We start from the raw sequence: 24,643 nt of genomic DNA on the forward strand, positions 1-24,643 counted from the left end.
CAAATAAGAATAATAATTTTAAAAAAACTTCTGTCAGCGTCTCCCTCAGTTACAGAATCCTTGTCTGTGATGGTCTGTTACTGTATCTAGTTGAAAAGTAACTTTATGATTGATTATTTCAAAGAATGAAACATGAAATACAATTTTGCTTACACTCAGCTTTCTCACCTTAAAGTGAGAAGATAATCTTTTGTGGAAAAATTTAAAATCATTGAATTAATTCCTGACACTTGAGGGAAAGAGGTATGATTTTTTTTTTCCATAGCACACACGTATTAACTCTTTCTTTAACTTATTTTGTTAAAAACATATACACCCATCTGGTTTGAGCTTTGGCCACAGATTTTTCTTCAGTTTTTGAAGCTAGTAGGAAAAAAACAAATACTCATTCTTCAAATTTTCAGTGTGAGAAAAATACTGGCATACTTATATGCTACCCTGAAGCTAATTGATAGTATCTTTGTCACTTTGGGATTTAGAAGAATAAAGCAAAACGTTTTTTTGTGCTTGTTAAAAAACAAATCTCCTCTGACTCAGGAGCTTCTCACTGGGTGAGAATCATACTGATGACTTCAGCCAAGGCCCCAAGAGTTTATCTCAGTACTTGGAAGGATGTACCGAGATAAACCCCCTGCAGGGGTTTTGTTTGTTTGAGTTCTCATTGGATAGTTCTCATTTCCTGACTTAACTAAATAGCCCCATATCCAGTTTTCTCTTTTAATTTCCTGGCTGCAAAATGGTGGTGAACCCAGAACTGGCCATTCCTGGTGGCTTTCACTCTAGTCCTTACAATCTCTTAAAGGAGAGAAAGAAGAGGCAGTGGAATCTGGCTCTGAACCACTGAAGTGTGGTTTAAAATTTACCTGTCAGCAAGGAAGAGAGGGAAGGTGAGTTGAAATGCAGGTTCCCAGGCCCGGGGGAAGCTGGGAATTTTGGGAAGCTCCTGGGATAGCCGAGGAAGGTGGTCCAGGACTGCCCTTGGAGACGAGCTGTGACAGGGCCACGAAGGAGGCTGGACGTGTTCCAACCTGTGATTTGGGACTTTCCACAGTTAAAGATTTCCTTGACGCTGCTACAGCCTGTGGGCTTCAGAAGTTTTATCCACCAGAGTTTTTTCTACTAATGAATCATTCAGGAAAAAAAAAAAAAGAGTGAATTCTGCCTTGTATCAATTCAGCCTTACTCTCTGGGAAACTCCAGCCCCCACCCCGCTTCCTGCATCCCGTCCACAGAAAATGACATTCGTCACTTATTAAATCAGTGGTTAGAGAAAGAAATAAAATCATGTCATCCCCACCCTTTCCTGAAAGAAGACAGCATGAGTGTTGTGAAAAGAGCCTGGGCTCCGGGGGGAGGTCAGCTCCTGGTTCTGTTTCTCTGTAGCTGTAAATCTCTTGACAAGTGACTGAACTTCTTTAGACTTTAGCTTCCTCATCTGTCAAATGGGAGTAGTCATAAGGCCCTGCTAGAGCTGCTGTAAGAATGAAATGACGCACAGCATGGAGAGGGCCGGGCAAGGGATTTGCAGAGCAGGGCCTTAAAAAAACAGTGCCTCTCCCTGGCATTTTTCTTTCCTTTCTCAGAGTTTATACTCTACACTGAATATGCAAATACTTTATTGCTAGTGTATATGCTGTTCCCATTGATTGTGTGGCTCTTTCTTTGGCTCTCCAGAAATTTTGCCCAGAGTGGAAAGAACTCCCCAGATTACCTGGAAACCATACACATTGACACCTTGACTTAATTTCATTGGTCTCTTTCACACTGGGTTTTGTGTGCAGGGCCGCTATATCCATTAGGCACTGTGGGCAGAATGCCCAGTGTCTACGGGAACCTTGGAGCACTGAATAAAAAAATTTGGCTCCAAAATACAAAAAGTGCAAAATAGAAATTAATAGAAATTAGTAAACATTTGGACAAATGTGCCAGAAACAACACAATGTCAACCTCATTAATTGTTCCATTTAGACGTCATAACTATTTCATTACATGTGAAAGCAATCTGTAGGTTAGATTCTTCTCACTTTGCAGAGACTTCTAAATATGCTCTGTGATTGCCAAGAACTCACAGGCATTTCTAAATTAAATGAATTACTCATAGTCCAAGCTTTTGAAAAGCTGAATTATATTTTTTAAAAGTGTCCTCTATTTTTTCAAGGCAAAATTGTCCTTAATATGGGGCTCTATGGTTTAGAGGGGATGATTTAGACCCCACACTTTAAAAGCACAAGGTCTACAAAGGTCTAAGAGGTAGATTTCTCTGCCTCAGAGCTCAAAACCTGCCACCTGAGTTCACCCATTTTCTGCCTGATCTTCACAGGGAATTATGTGTGTTTCTCTGAGTCTTTGAACATATCGCTTTTATTCTAACTGGTGGATTTAGATTTCCTTTGCATCTTTCTCAAATCAGTTTTGGGCTAAATTGTAAATTCCATTAAGGCAGGCAGAGGCCATGGCTGGCTCTCTTTTTTTTAACTTTTTATTTTGTATGGGGGTATAACTGATTAACAATGCTGTGATAGTTTCAGGTGAACAGCGAAGGGACTCAGCCATGTGTATGCATGTATCCATCCTCCCCCAGACTGCCCTCCCATCCAGGCTGACGTGGCTGCCTCTGTACAGCGTAGGCCAAGCTCCTAGCAAACCATCAGCACATAGATAACAGCCAGTGAGTGAATGCACAGGCAGAAGCAAGGAAGGAGGCATTTAATTTGAGTTGACCTTTAAATAAGCTGAACAGTGGCTCTGATCTTATCACCCCTTCACCAGCACACACAAGTCAGATCCTGCATCCAGTGCGTTAGTCTGTTACGACACATGTCAGATAATACACGGTCCTTTTCCCCCGGGAGGGTCTTGGAGAATGTTACCATCTGTCTTCTGTAATCATAACTATCTGTTCACAACCAGTGAGCATCCGAAGCATGACTGAGGTCACATTCAGCTTTTCTGAAGGCATAACTTGTATGCATTTTGGAGAGTTTAGACAACAGGATAAGTTAAGACTTGTATAGTCTCGAAAGAGGAGAACCAAGCTGTTCCTACTGAGGAACAGAGCCTCCTTTGCGTATGCTGCTGTTTACCACCTTCCCTTCTCTGTGCTACCCATGAACTCCTATTCATACTTTAAAACCCATTTCAATGTTCATCTCCTCTGGGAAGCTTTCTCTGCACCTCTGCAATTTCTCCCTTCTCGAGGCTCCCAAAATATGTTGTGAATTTCACCTAATCTTAAGGGAGCTCATGCATGTGTGCTAAGTCGCTTCAGTCATATCCGACTCTTTGAGACCAACCCCATGGTCTGTAGCCCAGCCAGGATCCTCTGTCCATGGGATTCTCCAGGCAAGAATACTGGAGTGGGTTGCCATGCCTTCCTCCAGGGGATCTTCCTGACCCAGGGATCAAACCCAAGTCTCTTACATCTCCTGTACTGGCAGGCGAGTTCTTGACCACTACCACCTTGGTAGTGGTCAAGCACATTGAAACAGCCCACCTTTATACTGTGTATGATAGACTAGGCTGGGGGACGTTCTGCTTCCGGGTAGCACGCAGAAAACTCAAGTAACCTTAAAGGTTTATCTAAACCCCATGACGACATCCTTATAAAGACTACTTCCTACCTTCCACAATGAGACATGGCCCAATATTGGCAGGAAATGATTCAAAGACTTTAGCCAGGTCTTCCAGGCCCATTCCTTGAAAGGTAATATAAGAACCATAAATAGTTCAAGCTACAATGTTTGTGCCTTCTTAGACGCTGAGTCATCATAAATTACACACACCCGCGCTCACACCCCCACAAAGCCTTTGGTTAGGGGGCAGAGGACTTCCCTTATTGGGATGTGAAGCATTGTGAAATCTGGTTGTCTGGGACAGCACTCAGATACCAGCCAGCTAGCTTCTATTAGCAGAATGACTCGTCTACCAACAAGTGAAGATAGATTAAAAGGAAACAGAGAAGATGAATTCGGACTCCACCTCACTTTCCTTTGTTCACTTCCTAGACAGACACATGGACACACACACACACACACAAAACCATACATACACACCCTGAATAATATTGGGGAGAATCAGAGTTTGACGAGGTAGAGGGTACCTTCAGTTTCTTCACTTATAAATTCAATAAAATATGACCCTGTTCTAGAATTGTACATTTCTAGATAAAGATAGTTCTAATTTAATGATTTTCCCCTCAATACGTGGCTCTTTGGGGTATGCAAAAAAGTGGACTTTCACCTAAAATCTCTACCTTCAAAGTCAAGATAAAATTTAAATCTTTAGGGACTTCCCTGGTGGTCCAGTGATTAAGGCATGCAGGGGGCTCAGGTTAGATCCCTAGTCAGGGAACTACATCCCATACGCCCCAACTAAGATCTGATGCAACCAAATAATTTTTTTAACTTAAATCTTACACAAAATTAGAGGTCCTTGAGCATTTCAAGGACTCTGTGACATCACTTTGAAAATGAAAAGTATTTCTTCACCGTCAAGTCACCCACACCAGTGGGGTGAGCAAATTGTAACACCTCCTTCAAACAAAGGTCTTTTGTGTTTGGTCAGTGCCAAAGCCTTCAAACTCGGTTGCAACTGGTTACAAAGCTCAGAGATAATGCATATTTCTAGGAATGATTTAGTCACTTCTTACAGACTCACACCAAAGCAAAGAGAGGTAGTGTTCGTCCTTCTAGAATGACTTCATGCTATGTGACTGCTTATCAGAGAGAACGGGTCAGCATCATAGGCAGTGTATTGTCTGGCCCAGTAGACAATGCTTTATTTGTGAGGTAGAGGAAAGAATACATAAATTTTGGTGATTCGATGGTAAAACTGAGACACTATTGGTTGAACACATCTTTAAAGGCAGACTAGTTTGAGTACATTGTGCTTACAGAGGTAGGTTTAGTCAGAAATGCACCTGGGCGACTTTCCTGGCAGTCCAGTGGTTAAGTCTCTGCTCTTCCATTGCAGGGGGCACAGGTTTGATCCCTGGTGGGGAGCTAAAGCCAAAAAATAGGAGAAAAAGAAAGAAATGCACTTGGTTCTGAATAGCTGTGCCATAAACCTCATGGTCCAGGCCACCATCCAGAGAGGCAGGCTGCTGCTCCTAAGTGTGACTCACTGCACAGGTGTGACTCACTGCCCAGGTGTGACTCAGGATGGTATGTCTTACTTCAAAGTTGTGACTCCAGCAACGTGTGAAGAGCACAAGGAGTCTCCCCTTAAAGGGATCCCACAGTAGATCAGCTTTTGGAACAAAGAATCCCTTAGCAAGGCCATACTCACATCTGGTTTATTTGAATCATTGTTATGGTCCTTGGTTTTCTTACAGCATGGCACACTTTTGTTTTCACATTTACCACCAGTTAACCTTGAACATGTTATTAAGTTACTCATTGTTTTAAAGATCATTTTAGATCTAAAGTGGGGGTAACCGGGGATCCCTCGGAGCTTGGTTGCATGTTAGGGATGTTACATACATAATCTCATGAGTCCCCCCAGTGGCCTCCTAAGGTGTTCCTCACTACCTCCACTTTCCAGGGGTGGGCTCTGAGGCCTGAGACATGACCTCGCTGATGGACGTAGTTCTAGGAAGATGTCGGGTTCATGTTTGAGCCCACGTCTGTCTGACTCTGAAGCTAATGACTTTCACATCCCAGCTAATGGCTGATGCTGCCAAGCCCTAAAGTGAGAGGCATATTTAAACACTCCTGAGCAATTCCAGCTCACCAGAGCCCTGGGTGCTAAAAAGTATCCTGTTGGTCGGAAAGAATGAAAGTCATTTCCAAAGGCTGCCACCTCGGATCCAGAGCATGGCCTGGAGGCTGAGGGAGTCGGAGTCAAGGACCCAGGATCTCCTGCTCCAGGGCAGGCTGACCCTTAGAAGCTCTGAGCAGGTCATCCGGATGCTGTAAAGACCCTGATAGCGCCAAGAACACTGCCATGATGGCTTTCTCTGCCATTGGAAACACCATCTTTTCTAATGACTTTAAATCACTCCAAGTGGATAAATTCATTTAAGCAGATGCAGTCAAATCTCCCAGAACCGGCTTGCCAGTGAAAGGGGCACCCCCAAAATATAAACTCCCCAGATCTCAACTTTTGCTTCTCAAATAAGGAAGTAACTTTCTTTTAGGAGTATTTATTTGTGAAGTTAGAGAGGTGATGTTGTTGTTTAATAGCTAAGTCGTGTCCAACTCTTTTGTGAACCCCATGGACTGTAGCCCACCAGGCTCCTCTGTCTATGGAGGTTTCCCAGACAAGAATACTGGAGTGGGTTGCCATTTCCTCCTCCAGGGGATCTTCCAGACCCAGGGATCGAACCCATGTTTCCTGCATTGGCAGGCGGATTCTTGACCGCTGAGCCACCTGGGAAGCCCGAAGTTAGAGAGGTAATGTCTCATTTGTTCGCTGTGAAGCCTGTGAACACTGCAGTCTCCATGGCCTGGGGCACGGGGGGGAGGGCACGCCCCTGTCATCCCCCAGCTGAATAACCTCTGAATTGAGTCCCCTCGGCCGTGAAATGGGGAACAGGGTTGGGTTGTCACTTAATGGTCTTTGCTAAAGTTTTATGACCCAGATATCCTCATCTGATTTTTTCCCTAGTCTCTTGAAAAGTTTAATTACATGACCTGGCCTTAAGATTCTTAAGAAAGAAGAAAAGATAGCTGGGCGTTGATGTCAGTTTCAGTTGACGCCTCCCTTTGGGCAGGTCCTTCTTACACCCTCCCTTTAGGATCCCACCCACCTTCTTATCTGGAAACCAGTCTCCCTTAGAAGGCAGAACCATGTCTTAAAGAGCAAGGAGTAGACAGGAGCACCGGGGTAGGGGGCAGGATGGGGAGCCGGGGGGCAGCAGAGTTAGTCCCATACAGAGAACACTTTCCAGGAGCATCTCATGCCTGCCTCGTTACCAAGAGCTCAGAGAGTGTCACCCTGGGACTCACGTTCTGCCCATTTTCCGTTTAATCCTCCGGGCTCGGCAGGGGCCCTTGATGGGTCTGGTGCCTCTCGAAGCGACAGCCCTGCCACAGCCCTGGGTCAGCGCCTTTCAGATCTGCCACCAGGTTCTGCCATGTGAGCCGCCTCCACCTGCCATCACCTTTTTCTCCCAGTTAAGTCACAGCATCTTCCTTCATCCTATTTAGGAGGAAATGGTACCCAGAGGCATCTGGGCGCAGAAATTCTCACCCTTCCCTCTTCCCATCATCACATCCCTTTCAGGCAGTCTGTGAGCACCTCTCTGAAAAATCCAAGTCAAAAATCTAGATTTCGTGCTTCGTGTATTGCTCAATTTATTTGGACAAGAAAAGAACCAACATGCTTGCGCCTTTTATAGTTTTCACTCAAAGAACATTTTGGGCCTCGGGATATATATATATATATTTTTAAATGGCTGTGCTGTGCCCAGCTCTGTCGTGGGCTGTATTCAGCCCCGTCCAGAGAAAGACCTCAAACACTTGCAAAAACCGGACGTCATTTCCCATCATGTTCTTTCACGTTTAAATGCTCTTAGCTGCTCTCTGGCACTTGGTCACTCCATAACTAAATATTGCTTTAGCACTTGCTACACAAAGCGCTTCCTGAAAGCAGTGGGGAGACGTGCTGCAGTCTAACAATCGGGCCACTGTTTGCACAGAGTTGTTTGCCATCCAAACGCCATGTCAAAGGAGCAGGACCCAAGAGCGTCGTTCCACCTCTGAGTTTCAGTGACATTTTTCTCTTTTGAAAAAAGGACCCGGCCGTGATTTTCACGTGGCTAGCAAAAGGTTTCGTTCTAGCCTAAAACCAGACATCCACATGTCCTTGAAGGAAAGTCGATCACCTCCCTAAGTATAGGGGGAGAGCTCTCGATGCACACGGGAGAAGCAGTAGGAAGGGTTAACCATGGACACGGCCCAGGAGGGTGTATTTCTAAGGCCAGACTCAGTTTTCATTATATTGTTGCTATGCAAGTAAATAAATGAGCTCACTGCTACACCCAAGCGGAGCAGAGAGAATTTATAGAGAATTAATACATCCAGCGTAGGCAACTTGTGGCATTTCCTCCAGTCGGAGAAAAGCAAGAAGTCATCTTGTATTTTAAACAGACAAACCCCTGTAACTTTGCAGTTTCTGAAAATGGGATCCAAGCTCTCACGAGCGGGCACTGATAATACTGATGTTTCTTTTCCTAGGGCTTTCTTTAAAGGGAACGAGTCACACCGTCCATGGGCTTTAAGACAAAGAGGTTATTATAAGATAGAATAAATATTGTGGTGGCTCTGTTAATGCTTTTTAAGGGCATTTAGGTGAAATAAGTCCTTTCCAACAGGCAGTTTTTGTAATCGAAATACCCTTGTTAATGCACAAGTCCCAGAGACAGTATAAATAAAACACGGTGTCGAGGGATTAAAGATAGGAAGCCATCTAATTTTACTTTCCGTATATATCTAGGAAAACAAAAAGACGATTGCTAATCGGTGAGGCCTGCTTTTGAATTCAGACGGTCTTTGGTGCTGTTAGCGTCAAGGTGACGAATATGTGCTGTAACCACTGTGGCATTTTTTCGCTTCTCATCAGTCACCCATTACATTTCCTGAGCACCACCTGGGTTGCCCAGTTCTTGCTGAGGTCTTAGGGCAGAGCACCAGGAGCTGGCCACACACATTCCTGCTCTGCTGGTTTCAAGGGTCAGCTCCACTGGTCCATTACCGAGGCGTTGTGTGTGTTAAGTCGTTTCATTCGTGTCCGACTCTTTGCAAACCTATGGACCAAAGCCCCCCAGGCTCTTCTGTCCATGGGATTCTCCAGAAAAAAAATACTGGAGTGGGTTGCCATGCCCTCCTCCAGGGGATTTTCCCGACCCAGGGATCAAACCCACATCTCTTACATCTCCTGCATTGGCAGGCGTGTTCTTTACCACTAGTGCCACCGGGGAGGTGTTATCTGGGTATCAGAAGCAAGGGATTGTGGAATTCAGACCATTCCTAATGTTGCTTTGGATTGTAGAGAGGGACACAGAATTAAATCATGGAACACAGAGATTCAGTTACAGAAGACTCCTTCCTACCCCCTCCGAGTGGAATTTCTTATTATTTTTTAAAATGTTGTTAAAACTTAAATCCTATTTTTGCGATTTTGTGATTTTTTTATAAATACATACATCAACTGTAGAACCATGAATAATAATAGCAATAACAGTAATAAAATATTAGGGGACTTCCCTGGAGCCGATCCAGCGGTTATAAGACTTTACCTTCCAGAGCAGGCAGTGTGGGTCCGATCCCTAGCGGAGAAGTTAAGATCCCACATGCCTTGTAGCCGAAAACACAAAACATAAAACAGAAGCAATACTGTAACAAATCCAACAAAGACTTTTTATAAATGGTCCTCATCAGGGATTCCCTGGTGGCTCAGTGGTGAAGGATCCGCCTGCCAATGCAAGAAACGGGTTCGATCCCCGGTCGGGGAAGATCCCACATGCCGCAGAGCAACGAAGCCGGGCACCACAGCTGTTGAGCCTGGGAGCCGCCAGTGAGCCCACGTGCTGCAGTTACTAAAGCCTGCACTGCATGCCCGTGAGGCCTCGCTGCACAAGAGAAGCCACCAGAATGAGAAAGCAGCCTTCGCACCCCGACTAGACAGCCGCCCGTGCGCTCCCCAACTAGAGAAAAGCCTGCACGAAGCAGCAAACACCCAGCACAGCCAAAAATAAATAAATTTTAAAATTAGTTTTTAAATGGTCCACATCAAAAAATAAAAAGTTAGTAAAAGCTACAAGAACAGGACCGATGGTGCTGAAGTTCCTTGTGCCCCTCCGCATCCCGGCCTGGGCTCCCATGCTCTCCGCCCAGTGCTTTCTCTCAACCAGGAGGAATTTTCTGTATCCTTTTTCCTGTTTTTTGTTCTTCCTTCTGGTTGCTGGGAGCGTGGAAGGAGGGAAAGAGTCAAAACAGGAGCGTGAGTTGGTTGGCGGAGGGAGATGAGAATTTGTGTATGTACATGAGCCGTAGGGCTGGGGCAAGGGAGTGCAGAACGTGAGGGGGCCTGAGACCCTATTAATGGGCTTTCACCGCGTTGAGGGCGGGCAGGATCTGCCTCCATTCGCGCCTCAGCCGGCTCTCTCCCCACTTTGCTCGCGGCCCCTGAATGGGTAGCGTCTTGCTGAAGCTCCCCTAACCTCAGGGCCTCTGCTCTGCTGCGCCCCCTCCCCAGCGCCCGCCAGCTCTGCTTTAAGAAGGTTCAGTGGATGTCCACGGGAAGCAGTGCCTCCAAGGAGACTCGCTGAGACATTGGTACAAGGGATGCCCTGTGAACAGAAGTTGTCTGGAAAGGAAGTGTTTTGCTTCTGAACATTCCTCATGCATATGCGCCCCACTTCTCCGTGAGAGCCTCTTGACAAACCCAGCCCACTGAAAAGAAATCCACCGAGGAGAAACTCAATAGTCTCTTGGATTAGGTTCTTTGCTGTCTTTCTCTTGGATAAATCTCTGTCTCTCAAGATTACAAAGCACGCTTTCTCCTGGGGTTTCCTACCGTTGTGTCTTGTGTGTTGTGGTGATAACTGTGACAATGGCAACACTGATATGACCAAAGTCAAACAGTAATCCCAGTAAATCCGCTCATGATCACCAGGCTACAGTCTTTGTCACGTCCTGCTTTAGTTTGAAATTTCCACAGCCTCATAGACACCTTCGGGAACACTTTATACGTTTGCGAAGGTCAGTGTCTTTCTACATGACTTCGATTTTAGGATGATTAAATTTAGTTTTCTCCTACTGTTTAGTCATGAGGTTCCCTGGTGGCTCAGAGGTTAAAGCGTCTGCCTGCAATGCGGGAGACGTGGGTTCGATTCCTGGGTCGGGAAGATCCCCTGGAGAAGGAAATGGCAACCCACTCCAGTATTCTTGCCTGGAGAACCCCATGGACGGAGAAGCCTGATGGGCTACAGTCCACGGGGTTGCAAAGAGTCGGACACGACTGAGCGACTTCACGTCACTTTAGTCGTGTAACATTTTGAAAGCAAGTGGCTTTGAGATTTGTGGCCAGACATCCTGATCCTATTAGGAAGGAAGCAGGAATTGGCTGTTCTGTTCTTGTTTCGCTTGCCTGTCTCCTGCATTCCTGGTTATCTTTGATTGTGTTGGACATTGTGTTTTTTTAAATATTAGTAGAAATAATCGAAGCCCTATAAAGATGTTCTGTACTTTCAGAGAGGATTTCACTTCTCTCTGCCAGCCTCACAAGCGCACATAAATCTGATTTCAGGCTTTGAGATGTTCTTGCCCACCGTGATGACTTAAAACCTAGCTTAGGCCTGTATAAGGGTAGGTTCTCTTCCAGTTAATCCTTACTTTCCCATGCAGCCATTAAGATCCCAACCCAAACTGGAAGATGGTTTTCATGGTTTCTACCTTGAGGAGCTCTCAAGTCCCCTCACCCATAGAAGCTGAAAAAACACAATGTAGCCTCTCATACCTATTTTAGGTCAGCAAATGCCCAGAAGAAAGCAGCCTCAAAATTCAGGCCTCTCTTTGTGAATTTCTTCTCTTCTTTCCTTTTCTTTGTCTTCTTTTTAAAATTTATTTGGCTGCACCAGACCTTAGTTGTGTCACACGAGATCTTCATCACGTCATGTGGGACCTTTTCACTGTGGCAGGCAGGCTCAGTGGCTCCACGGCATGTGGGATCTTAGTTCCCTAACCAGGGATCGAACCTGCACCCCTGGCACTGCAAGGCAGATTCTTAACCACTAGACCACCAGGGAAGTTGCCCCTTCTCCACTTTTCTATTTTGACCTGCTAATTCTTTACTATCTTTTAACTTTTGATACCCTCAAGAGGATTTTTCATATTATCTCTTCACTTTTTTAAAGCTGTCTTCATTAGGATGGTTGATCTGAATTACCTAGTGCCCGATTTAAGTCCAAAAGTAAAATCTGCATAACCTAGGTAATGATTATGATAAAGATAGCTGAGGCTTACAGTTTTATGCTATGCCAGGTACCCTATGTACTTGATGTCACTTAATACTCCTAATAGCCTATAAGTATTATCATTTATGTGTTACTAACGAGGAAGCAAGCTTTCCTGGTGGCTCAGGTGGTAAAGAATCTGCCTGCAATGCAGGAGACGTGGGTTCAATCCCTGAGTCAGGAAGATCCCCTGGAGAAGAAAATGGCAACCCACTCCCAGTATTCTTGCATGGGAAATCCCATGGACAGAGGAGCCCGTGAGGTCACAGAAGAGTCAGACTTGATTTAGCGACTAAACAGCAGTGAGGGAACAGGCTTAGAAGGGCAAATGCCTTGGCCATGCCCTCATGGCTGCTAAGCAGCATAACCAGGGTCCACACCCAGCTCTGCCTGAGTCCAGCCTATGTTCTCAATCACTCCGCTCGTCAGATCTGATCCTTTCAATGGGCCAGAGACCCAGTGTGACCTTGGCCTTCGGTCAGAGGTTTCATGTGACATGGGCCTGTCCCCTGTTTTCAGAACTAGAGAAAGCATGACCCCTGTTCCTTTCTACTGTATCTTTTTTCTGATGTAAAGGCAAAAGGCAGAGTTTGTTTTCATTTCTTTTTGCAAAGCTCCCGCATATGTTTCTGGCTTGCAGCTGAGAAGAATGCAGGTGTTTGGGTCACATGCGGGCTCTGGACTGGGGGAAAGGAAACCACCAGAGAGTGGGGCAGGTGATAAAATGCTTCCATGGTTTCTGATTGGTCACCTCTACCCAAGACTCCCCCTGCTTTGTTCACCACCCCACTGGCACAGCGCTGCCCAGCATGGCTGATAAGACGTGCCCCTCCTCCCACGGGTCCCGCTCATCCTAGAGCTGACCTATCTGGAAACCAGCCTCATCCTCTGTAATTCCCCTCTGCAGAGCCACATCCCTTTGCTTAAGAAAAGTCTCGAGTTTTCTTTAGTTCGTGACTATATTCAGTCCATGGTGGTGGTGGTTTAGTCGCTAAGTTGTGTCCGACTCTTGCAACCCCATGGACTGTAGCCCATTGGATTTCCCAGGCAAGAATACTGCAGTGGATTGCCATTTCCTTCTCCAGGAGATCTTCCCGACCCAGGAATTAAACCCAGGTCTCCAACATTGCAGGCAGATTCTTTACCAACTGGGCTATGAGGGAAGCTATATTCAGTCCACACGTTTATCCAAGATCTACTATGTTCAAGGCACTTTCTCGGCCCTGTCTCCGTGTCGACAATGAGAAGAAAAGAGATGAGATAGTTTGAAACAGTCAAACCTCAAGGGATAAGCACTGTTAGAGATGTAAGTACACACACAGTCAGTTCCAAGGAGGGAGATGTATCTTGTCTGGGAAGGGCTTTGTGGAAGAGGGGCACTCAGGTTGACCCCAAAAAGTGAATAAAATTTGCAGAGGAGGAAAGAAAGTCAAGCATCTTGTACAAGACACAGCATGAGTGAAAGCTCAGAGGTGTGGCACACAGGGTGCCTGCGAAAAATGGAGTGCTTCCGCCTCGCCAAAGCACAGAGCTGGTGAAGAGCTTTTGGCTTCTGCCCTCAGACTGAGGGGGGTGAGGGAGGAAGAAATACACAGATGAAAAGTTAGGACTGGCACCTGGGGGCCAGAGGCACGTGTCGTTGGCCCAGATGCTGTTTGAAATAGTTGAGCCAGTTTTGAAAATCAGATATCACATAAAAACCCAGATTTCTGGCTTCTCGTGAAAATTGGAAAGATCTGGCAACCCAGGGAGTGTTTTTTTCAAGATGGCAGTTGGCTGGAGCTGAGGACTGGCTGCCACCTCTCAGAAGGGGAGGAGTTCTGTGCTCCCGGCCCAGGATCTCAGCTTGTCTCTCCCTTCCCCCGACCTGCTCAGCACATAGGCAGCTCAGCATCAGGCCTGGGCCCTGCTACAGGTGCAAACTCAGGCCAACGGAATGTAGAGACATGGGTGACAGACCCAGGGCTCCGTCCCGGGCCAGTGACTCGCACACCTGGTGGTTTTCAGTGTCCCCTAGCTCTCACTGCCACCCTAGACACACACACCCCATCTTTCAAATTTCAGCATGCATGGGTCTCAAAATTGAGACATGGAAGTCTTAATAGCATCTCTAAAGAGCTCATGCTGTGCAGAATCTGAAGCAGAAAATGACGCGAACTAAAGTATGGGACAGGGTAAGCCCTGAGCATTTTCTTGCTTTTTCTACAAGCAGAATTAGTAGATTTCATTATATGTACGTTAATACACAATATTTGTTTTTCTCTTTCTGCCTTACATCACTGTCTATAACAGGCTCTGGATTCATCCACCTCACCAGAACTGACTCAAATGCATTCCTTTTATGGCTGAGTAATATTCCATTGTAAATTTGTACCATAACTTCTTTATCCATTCGTCTGTTGATGGACATCTAGGTTGGTTCCATGCCCTGGCTATTATCAATGGTGCTGCAATGAACACTGGGGTACATGTGTCTTTTTCAATTATGGTCTTCTCAGAGTATATGCCCAGTAGTGACATTGCTGGGTCATATGGTAAGCAACACAACATTGAAAAGCAATTGTCTTCCAATAAATTTTTTTAAATCTGAAAAAAAAAAAAAATTAGTAGTGAGTTAAGATAACCCTGGTTTCCAAATATTTGATCCTCCCCTGCTGGGATCCAGCCTCAGAGATTTACTCAATGGACTGTCCCCTTTCTACATGTCTACAGTCTGCCCTTTGCTCCATAGCTCTTTTCAGAGATCCATCTTCAGACTCTTCCATTAGTTGACACGAATGACAGGTATGCAAACATCCCAGGAAGGGTGGATTTCTCGCCTGGACAGAAAACCCTCTGCAGGGGAACCAGGAAGACAGTTTCAGGTGCATCTGGTCACAGAGCCTCGAGAAGCCCACAGTTTGCCCCCTCTCTGTGGCATCACTAAGGAATTAAGAGGTCACTTTGGTAATTCCTAAGGCTAAGCCCTTGTAACTATAAATAAGTACGAAGAATGAAAGGAATGCAGGAAAGGAAAACAAACGGAGGGAGAAAGGAAATGAAAAGCTTGACCTGATTTCATTGAGAAAATTAGTTTTTAAGACACCCTTTGTGTGGAGCAGTGGCATCCTTACCACTGGCAGCCTTGCCTGCCCTGCAAACGCCCAGGAGATTTCGCCCCAAATGTATGTTCCCCTGAGCCAGACCTTGGTGTTCCTCGTAGGTTGAGGTTCAGTGATCCTGGGAGAGAAAGGTTTTTGTGGACTTTGTCAAGCAGAAAGAAACTGGCCTTTTAAACCACAAAACTGGATACTTTGTAAGGTACAGAACAGTCAGCACTTTGCTCTGAGGAGAGAACACGCAATTGGCATGAAAGTGACCCAAGCAGTGGGGTGAGGAGGAGACGGTCCAGAAGGGGAAGGCGTCCAGCTCCTCGTCCTCCCAGGCGGCACAGGGGACCTCACGCTATGCTCCGCCCGCGTCTGACCAGATGCATGCCCGGGTCCCCTCTCCGTGCCATTTGAGAACCGATGTGAATTGGATGGTCACGTCGAGGGAGGCTGTATTTTGTTGGCTTTTCGCCCCTGTGGTTTTCACCATCTGTTTCTTTTAATGCATAAACAAAGAAAATGACTGGTTTGGAATGCAAAGTTGAAAAAAAAAAAAAAAAGATGACCACAGGCATCCTCTAAATGAGAAAGAGGGAGCACGCAGGAGTTCAGTGACATTTGTCAGGAAGTGAGGCGTTAAAATACTGGGGAGCTCGGATGCTCTCTGCCAGGGACCGACCGCCCAGGCAAGGCAAAGCCTTGCTGGGGATCCGCCTTCCTGAGACGGCGCCTCCTGTTTACATGTACCAAGGGCTATTTTCAGATACCAGCACCACCCCATCTATCTCCCAGCCCCCCTCCATTTTTCAAACTAAAGATGAAACCCTTCGGCTGGCCTTCAGCATAACCAGCCTTGATTTTCCATTAGCATTATTACTAACTTGGCAGCCTTGGATAGAATCCACTCTTAGAAGCTTGTAGACTGAACAAAAGCAGGGTTGTGAGTAGGTTCTATTAAAGAGCCAAAACAGAACTATAAATAGAGGAGCTGATGAGATAGAGGAAGAGAAGGTACTTCATGTCTCTCCTGGACAATAGTGAGTGAAGAAAAAAAAAAAAAATCTAAGGGCATGGGGAACACAGTGTATCTTTCTTGAGCAACCAGCATCCTGCTTTAAAAAGGAAGACTTGCTCTGCACCGTACAGTAGCCACTTTGTGAAATGGTTCTGTATGCTCTGTGCCAACAAACCTTAAAGCAAGAGACTCCTTTTTTAAACCTGAGGCAGTGGAGAGATGGGCTGGGCTGGTGGCTGCATGCTAATCTCTTTTGCCTTCATTGCAAGACATAATCAGCTACAAGCACCAGGGATTTAAAGAGCAAATTGAACCCAGGCATTTAGAGCCCCCAGGGAGAAGGGCACTGGCGCTTTTGGCTGAGTTCCACCCATTTCAGGGTAAGATGGATATGAGCATTTTTCACATACTTTCGTAGGCAGCCTGACGCCAGAGTTTTCACATTAGACGAAGGATAAACGATGATGGTTTCTCAGGGAACAACCAGCTCTTCCTAATCTGTGATGTCTGTTCTCACAAATGTCCCGGACAATACTGAGCTGGGTGCTGTTAGCATGTCGCCCCACAGGGGTGAGGCAGATACAAGACCCTGGTCATTTAGAAGCTCTGTGGGGGATTAAATATATTTTCAAAGGAGTTTAAGTTCCAGTCATTTCTCTACCCATGCTTAGGGACACAGTGGGGCGTGTAGATACGAAAATACGAGCCTGGCGGGTGAGGTTTGTTTCATTGACATTAGTTCCAGATGCTGGGCTGCGATGAGTGTGTCTGACGTCTGACATCACTTGGTCGTGGGCACCGTCTGGACATTTGCTTTCCTGGTGGAAATGGGAAAATGATTAGACCTGAACTCTCTTCCTGGTCGGCTCCAGGACTCAATATTTCATGCATTTCATTCTTTAGCGTGAAAGCTCCTGCAGGCTTCTCAGGACAGTGTTATGCAAGCTTTAGCTTCATAAACCTATGGAATTCGTGGCCTATGGAATTTTAGTTGTAATCATAATCACGTCAGATGAAGAGGCTTCCTGGGGAAGGTATGAGAGGAATTTTAAGTGGCTCAACTCCATTTACATTATTCACTTTACAAATGGTTTCAGAGCCCTCCCCCACCCTTTTTTTTTTTTTTTCTTTTCTTTTCATTATGCTGTGCTCCAGAGGGTTGATCTGGGACTTTCATAATTTAAACACAAGTCTCCCTTCAAGGGGGCTTCTCAGGTGGCTCAGTGGGCAAAGAATCCTCCTGCAATGCAGGAGATGCAGATTCAATTCTTGGGTCAGGAAAATCCCCTGGAGGAGGAAATGGAAACCGACTCTAGTATTTTTGCCAGGAGAATTTCATGGACAGAGGAGTCTGGTGGGCTACAGTCCAGGGGGTCACAGAGTTGGCCACAACTGAAGCAAGTGAGAAAGGAAGCTCCCTTCAAGTACCTTTTGGGAATCAGGACTTGGTCTGACCACCTTTGAGGTGATTTTATTACCATGAGGAAGGCAGAGAGATTTCAGGGCCTGGTTCTTCCCTGGGATTCAAGAGGGACTTGGAAGTTGACTGGCTTGGTGTCTCCTCGTCTCCTTCCTTTGGTCTCCTCCCTCTTCCTTTTTTTCCCTAGTCGGGGAGAGATGGGGGCGGAGCGTCTTATTACGAGGCTTTGCGATGCCCTCAGGACTCGGCTTGGAAGTTTACGCGTGTCTCTCCATCCACAGGTGATCACGCCGGTGAGGACAAGCCACGGCTATGTGTACGAGTACCCGACCAGATATCAAAAGGACGTCTACGATGTCCCTCCTTTCCAGACGGCTCACGGGGTGCGTACCAAGAACACGGTCGTCACCGGGGACGGGGCACCTTGGGGCAGCTTTCCTTCTGGGCTCCAGAGGAAAGGGAAGTTCACAAAATCTGCACATTTCATGTGAAGCTTTATTTAGGTTGTCTATCCAGGGGCCAGGATTACTTGTTTTCTGGATTTGCTTCATTAAGGAATCCGAGGCTTTGATCTCACAAAGCTTTTCTTGCTTATCATTTTCTCAGGGAGCGTGAAGTTTAAACTACACTTTAAAGTACAGACAGTGTTGGGAATTCCCTGGAGATCCAAAGGTTAGGGGGCACAGGTTGGATCCCTGCTCATGGAACCGAGGTCCCCTCATGCTGTGCGATGCAGCCATAAACCATTAAATTAATTTAAAAGATAATAATGTACACACAGTGCAGATTTTTTTTCACCTAAGATCATTTTTATAGTCAATCTAAGTCAAAGAACCCAAATTTGAAAAATTCCATCAATTTTTATTACATAGAATTCAGCCAAAGAGCAAGGGAATACATAACCTGGTAAACACATCCATCATTAAAAGCTTAGTACATAACAAAATCACAAGTAGGACTTTTCTTGGTGGCTCAGTCATAAAGAAACCGCCTGCCAGTGCAGGAGACATGGGTTTGATCCCTGGTCCCAGAAGATCCCATGTGCCACAACCGAGCCTGTTCTCTAGAGCCGGGGCTCTGCAATAGGAAAAGCCCCCGCATGGCAACTAAAGAGCAGCCTCCTCACGCCATCACTGGAGAAAAGCCACACAGCAAGGAAGACTCAGCACGGCCGAAAATAGATGTATAAATTTAAAAAAAAAAAAAAATGACAAGTATTTCCATGCTGGCTGACTCAGGTGTTTCTCCCCAGGTGTACGACATCCCGCCATCCTCTGTGAAGGGCCCCGTGTTTTCTGTCCCCGTGGGAGAGATAAAGCCTCAGGGGGTCTATGACATCCCTCCCAGCAAAGGGGTAAGTGAGCTACCACAGAAGCTGCCAAAAGCGCGCGCGCGCACGTGTGTGTGTGTGTGTGTGTGTGTGTGTGTGTGTGAGCGTGCACACACTGAGATAATCCAAAGAGGAAAAAACCTGTCTTTGTGTGCAAGAACAGGGAGGGAAGGGGAGCCAGGGGGTAAGAAGAGACAACAAAGACGATTGTAGGGATTCCATGTTTAACCCCCTCCCCGGAAGAAAATGGGGCAGTCAATAAGGCGAGCCAGTAGGAAGGAAAAGCAATCGATTCTGTTTGGCAAGCAACTCATATATGTCCTATGGTGGTGGTGTAGTCGCTCAGTCGTGTCTGACTCTTTTCAGTCCCATGGACTGTAGCCCGCCAGGCTCCTCTGTCCATGGGATTCTCCAGGCAGGAATACTGGCGTGGGTGGGTTGCCATGCCCTCCTCCAGGGGATCTTCCAGAACCAGGGTTCGAACCCAGGTCTCCAGCACTGCAGGCAGATAGATTCTCCACCGACTGAGTGAGCAGGGAAGCCTATATGTCACATGGCTCATGTTTATACAGGACGTCACAGATGACTCAGGCTGTGCACACGCATACAAGTTTGGAGTCACTGTGGGCTACGCCGGCACAGGAAGTACAGTTATCCTGATTCCACATAAGAGGGAACTGCATCTCAGACCCTTTTAGCAGCTGATTGAGCTTCACCCCCGCTGGCAGGTCCGGGAGGAGACCTCGGGTCTCCTGACACGTGGTCCAGGAACCCCGAGAGCAGCTGAGGCAGGAGGGTCCACACAGGGCAGCGGGGTGTCCAGGGGAGGGCGCCCTCGACAGAGGGTGGGGGCGAGAGCCCTGTGCAGCCTCGGGAGACACCTAGTGCCTGGAGGAGAGGGGAGGGGGCGGCACCCGGGAGGACCGCTGGCCCTCGTGGGGACGCACCGCACGGTTTCTGCACTGCCGCTTAGACCAGCTCAGCAGATAACAGGGTCCTTGTCCGCTTGCTTCCCAGGGATACTCCACTCCACCCTCCGGCTACAGAGACGAGGCCGGGCTCCGGGAGAAAGAATATGACTTTCCGCCTCCAGTGAGACAAGCGGGCAGGCCCGAGGGTGTCTACGACATCCCCCCAACGGGCACCAAGCCCCTGGGGAAGGACCTGCACCCTAAGTACAACGGCGACGCCCCTGGAGCTGCTGAGCTGGCCCCACGGAGACACGGCGTATCCCTGACCCAGCCGGCCCCCCAGCCGGGCCCACCCGTGGGCTCCCAGAACAACGATGCCTACGACATCCCCCGAGGCGTCCAGTTTCTGGAAGCACCAGCAGAGACCAGCGAGAAGGCCAGCCCGGAAGAGAGGGACGGGGTATACGACGTGCCGCTGCACCAGCCGCCGGAAGCCAAGGGCCCCGCGGACGTGGTGGACGGCATCAACCGGCTGTCCTTCTCCAGCACGGGCAGCACTCGGAGCACCATGTCCACGTCCTCCACCACCTCCAAGGAGTCCTCGCTGTCCACCTCCCCGGCGCAGGACAGAAGGCTCTTCTTGGACCCTGACGCAGCCCTCGAGCGGCTGCTCCGGCTGCAGCAAGCCCTGGACGGGGCCGTCTCCAGCCTGATGGCGCTGGTCACCACCGACTGGCGGAGCTACGGCTACATGGAGCGGCACGTCAACGGCGTCCGCGCCGCCGTGGACAGGGTGGAGCTGGCCCTCAGGGACTACCTGCACTTCGCACAGGGCGCCGCAGCGAACGCCGCCTGTCTCCCCGAGCTCGTCCTCCACCACAAGGTGAAGCGCGAGCTCCAGAGGCTGGAGGACTCTCACCAGATCCTGGGCCAGACCAGCCACGAGCTGAGCGAGTGCGGCTGGTCCCTGAACGTGCTGGCCGTCCACAAGCCCCACAACAAGTGGGACAGCCTGGACCGCTTCGTGATGGTGGCCAAGACCGTGCCGGACGACGCCAAGCAGCTCACCACAACCATCAGCACCAATGCCGAGGCCCTCTTCAGACCCGGCCCCGGGAAGGGCGGGCCGGAGAGCGGCACGAACTCCACCGAGTACCCGCCCGCCGGCTCCCCGGGGCAGCTGCTGCCCGCCGGGGACCACAAGGCCCCGGCCCTCAACAAGCCACTGCCCCCCAGCCTGGGCAAGGAGCAGCCCCCCGACTGTAGCAGCAGCGATGGCTCTGAAAGGAGCTGGATGGATGACTATGACTATGTCCACCTGCAGGTAAAGACTCCAGACTCCTAAGGCCCCGATATTCACATGCAGGGGCCTGGGGCTCACACCTGTAAGATGTAGACTAGACCATTGAAGTGGAGACCGCGATTAAAGGTTCAGGAACACGGTTAGTGGTTCACAATCTGGAGGTGGTGTTGTCCAGTAGGAAGAACACTGGTCTGAGGGTCCAGAGGCCTTTAGACTTCCAGGACACTGACTGTGTCACCAACTTATGCAAACTCACCTGACTTCCTCATTTGCCAAATGGATGAAGCCTAGAGTTAAATTAGATCTGATTGATATGCTTCAGGCAAGCAGGAAGAGACCAGCCACCCCCGACCCAAATAGGATAGTGCTAAGTTGCTTCAGTCGTGTCCACCTCTCTGTGACCCCATGAACCCTCGCCCGCCAGCCACCTCTGTCCATGGGATTCTCCAGGCAAGAATACTGGAATGGGTTGCCATGCCCTCCTCCAGAGGATCTTCCCAACCCAGAGATCGAACCCAAGTCTTCCGTGGCTCCGGCATGGAAGGCAGATTCTTTACCGCTGAGCCACCAGGGAAGCCCCAAGTAGAGCATTGGGCCCTTGAATAGTCAGGCCAGCTCCACTTATATTCACATTTCACTATATGGTTCTATCGGATATTTAATTTGAAGAAAGAAAAAAGGAGGAGGAGCGGGGTGCTTCAATGTTTTAGAAAAAAAGATTCAAAACCCTCTGCACTAGAAAATTTTCTAAGTTACCTTCAGCTCTGTACTCTGTGTGTGTGTGTCTGTGTGTGTGTGTGTGAAACTTAACCCTACCGTAGACTTACTTTGAAGACCACTGGGCATTTACCAATTGATCTAGAAGTTAACCTGCTTATGGGAAATCAGGCCGTCACAATCTGCCTCCTACAAGTGACAGTTCTACCAGATTAACCCAAGATCATGACAGCTTGCCCTTTCCGTTCAGGGAATTTAAACATTCTACAAGATCCCTTATTTAGAATTTGGCTTACTATCTCATTCCGCTATTCTTTTCATTTGACTGACAGCCATGGATTGTCCCAAGGATTACTGAACACCTCTCCATTGTGTGCAGCAGGGGGAGGAGAGAGCAGAGCCACACCTTGTGCTGAAGAGCAGTGTGGGGTGAGAGTAGATGGAGGCATTAAACACCTCCCCGGGGACTCCCCTTGGCAGTCCCGGAGTTAAGTCTTGGCACTTCCAATGCAGCGGGCACAGCTCCGGTCTCTGGTCAGGGAATTAAGACCCCACATGCCGTGTGGCTGGGCCCAAAGATAACAAACAAACAATAACAACAAAAGCCATTCACCCAGCTGGCTGACCAACTCTGCATTTTGGAAAATACTAATTTGGTGTAGAGCTGCACATAATTTGAAGAGACTAGAAATGTAATGTGGCCCGCATTTAGACCTGCAGGGGCTTCCCTGGTGGCTGAGAAAGTAAAGAATCTGCCTGCAATGCTAGAGACCTAGGTTCTACCCCTGGGTGGGGAAGATTCCCTGAAAAAGGGAATGGCCACCCACTCCAGTATTCTTGCCTGGAGAATTCCATGGACAGAGGAGCCTGGCAGGCTACAGTCCATGGGGTCAACTGAGCAACTAACACTTTCACTTTGGGACTTTCCAGGTGGCACTAGTGGTAAAGAACCCGCCTGCCAATGCAGGAAACATAAGAGGTGCAGGTTCGATCCCTGGGTTGGGAAGATCCCATGGAGGAGAGCATGGCAACCCACTCCAGTATTCATGTCTTGAGAATCCCATGGACAGAGGAGCCTGGTGGGGTACAGTCCATTGGGTCACAGAGGGTCTGACACGACTGAAGCAACTGAGCAGGAGGTTTATGGGCTTGCAAATAATCTATTAGAAAAGAACCCTGAGAAAAAGTACTGCATAAGGAGGTTGGGGAGAGTTGGGGTCATGAATAGTCCTACAAAAATGATAAAGTGGAGCGGAGAGCATGGCGCCCCATATGGAAGTGGATCTTAGTTTTCACTTCTGATCTACACGTGACTCTGGCAGTCCGGATGAGAGCTGGGGTTCACAGGGCCTAACCGGTTGTGCAGGAAGTTTCCAAAGCAGTGGAAAGTAGCAGAGAATTTGTATGTTTGTCAATGAAGCTGTTAGCATAAGTGAATCATAGTGGTGATGTAATGTTTTCTTTACATTGAAAAATAATAGGGGAAGGAGGAGTTCGAGAGGCAACAGAAAGAGCTCTTGGAAAAAGAAAATATCATCAAACAGAATAAGATGCAGCTGGAACATCATCAGGTATGTTCAGTCGGAACAAAAACTATTCAGTGTTGAAAAGACTTCCCATTTAGTCAGAAAGGTACGGCTTCAAAAGATCGTGATTTTGATCCTTCCAGTACACTTTAGCATAAATGCGGTATAAGAACAAAAAGAAGGTTTTATGGCCTTGGTGATCCAGCTGGGTGTACCTGCACTCTGTTCAAATAGCAGCTTTCCAGGCCAAGCCTGTACGTCTAACACAGTAGGACTGTTTGGGTTAAGGCAGTTGGTCTCAAGGAGCAAGACCCACTCAAACTGGCCCAAGCAAGTGGGTTTTATAGTAAAGCCCTAATGGGAGAGCTCAAGAGCAGAAGATGAAGGTAGAGCCACGTCCGAAAGAACTAGGACTGTCCATTCCATCTCCTTTCTGTGCTTTCTTTGCTTCTCTCCAAATTGACTTCCTTTGCCTCTGTTTGCTGGCAGTTTCCTCTGCTTCTCTACTCATTTGGCTTCCCTGGAACTTTTACAGAACCCATAAATGGCCACTCAAAGTCTTTTCTGTAGATAGGTTTTCGTCTCGGCTTCCTAAGCTAATAACTCCTTCTGTGGTTTATAAAATACCCCCCAAAAGAAAGTCTGAGCCGTATCCATCTGCCTGTCTGTCTCCTCCTCTCCCCTCTCCCTCTGTCTCTTCCACACAAGCCCATGGCTTGGCAATCCTAGGTCTAGTCAAAGGGTTGGAGGGCAGGATTCAGTGTTTTCAAAATATATCCAAGTCCATTTACTAAGGGCTTCGGGCAAGGCACTTTCATTCAAAAGTTGGGCATGAGTGCAGCAAATAATAATGGGTATTGCTAATGTAAGAGCATAAAAAAAGTGAGAAATGGATCGAGGATTTCTAGGCCTTTTAAGGTGAACTGAAATGGTGTCCAGTGACATGAAATAGCACACAGAACTCAGGAAACCAGAGTTCCAATCTGTGCTGCCTCACCAACCAACTATGTGACCTTAGGCAAGTCACTTAATCTCCCCAAACATCAATTATTTCTCTATAAAGTGAGAAAATCCCTCTCCCCTCCATCTAATGAGATGATATGTTTATGAACATACTTGGAAAAGCATAAGCTATGCTGAAGCATCACGCTGTTTATATTTGCTTTGGCGTTTGGCCAAGTTAAGACTGCAGGGCTTTAGGGGACTTGTTGGAATCATAGTAATTCCTAAGAAGAAACCAGAGTCTAAGGAAAAGGAAAGCTCACTGTGCGTTTCTCAGGGGAGAAGCTGGGTGAGGTTAGCCATGCTCAGACTCAACCCTATTTGAGGGCAGATTGACTGACTCCTAAACTCCAGTGATGGATAGTCTTTGCATG

The 24,643-nt window shown here is 47.6% G+C and overlaps 1 protein-coding gene across 2 annotated transcripts in view; it reads left to right on the plus strand.

Annotated features, from left to right (window-relative positions):
- The window catches only part of NEDD9 (neural precursor cell expressed, developmentally down-regulated 9), a 122,078-nt gene that overhangs the window by 93,605 nt on the left and 3,830 nt on the right, over positions 1 to 24,643 (plus strand). For both annotated transcript variants that reach the window (XM_068994123.1, XM_068994122.1), the window contains exons 3-6: positions 17,762 to 17,863; positions 18,733 to 18,834; positions 19,828 to 21,045; positions 23,223 to 23,312. In XM_068994123.1, coding sequence (XP_068850224.1) covers positions 17,762 to 17,863; positions 18,733 to 18,834; positions 19,828 to 21,045; positions 23,223 to 23,312 — 1,512 coding nt within the window. The remainder of the gene's footprint in view (positions 1 to 17,761; positions 17,864 to 18,732; positions 18,835 to 19,827; positions 21,046 to 23,222; positions 23,313 to 24,643) is intronic.

The sequence above is a fragment of the Capricornis sumatraensis genome, chromosome 22, assembly GCF_032405125.1.
Source record: "Capricornis sumatraensis isolate serow.1 chromosome 22, serow.2, whole genome shotgun sequence".
NCBI classification, from domain to species: domain Eukaryota; kingdom Metazoa; phylum Chordata; class Mammalia; order Artiodactyla; family Bovidae; genus Capricornis; species Capricornis sumatraensis.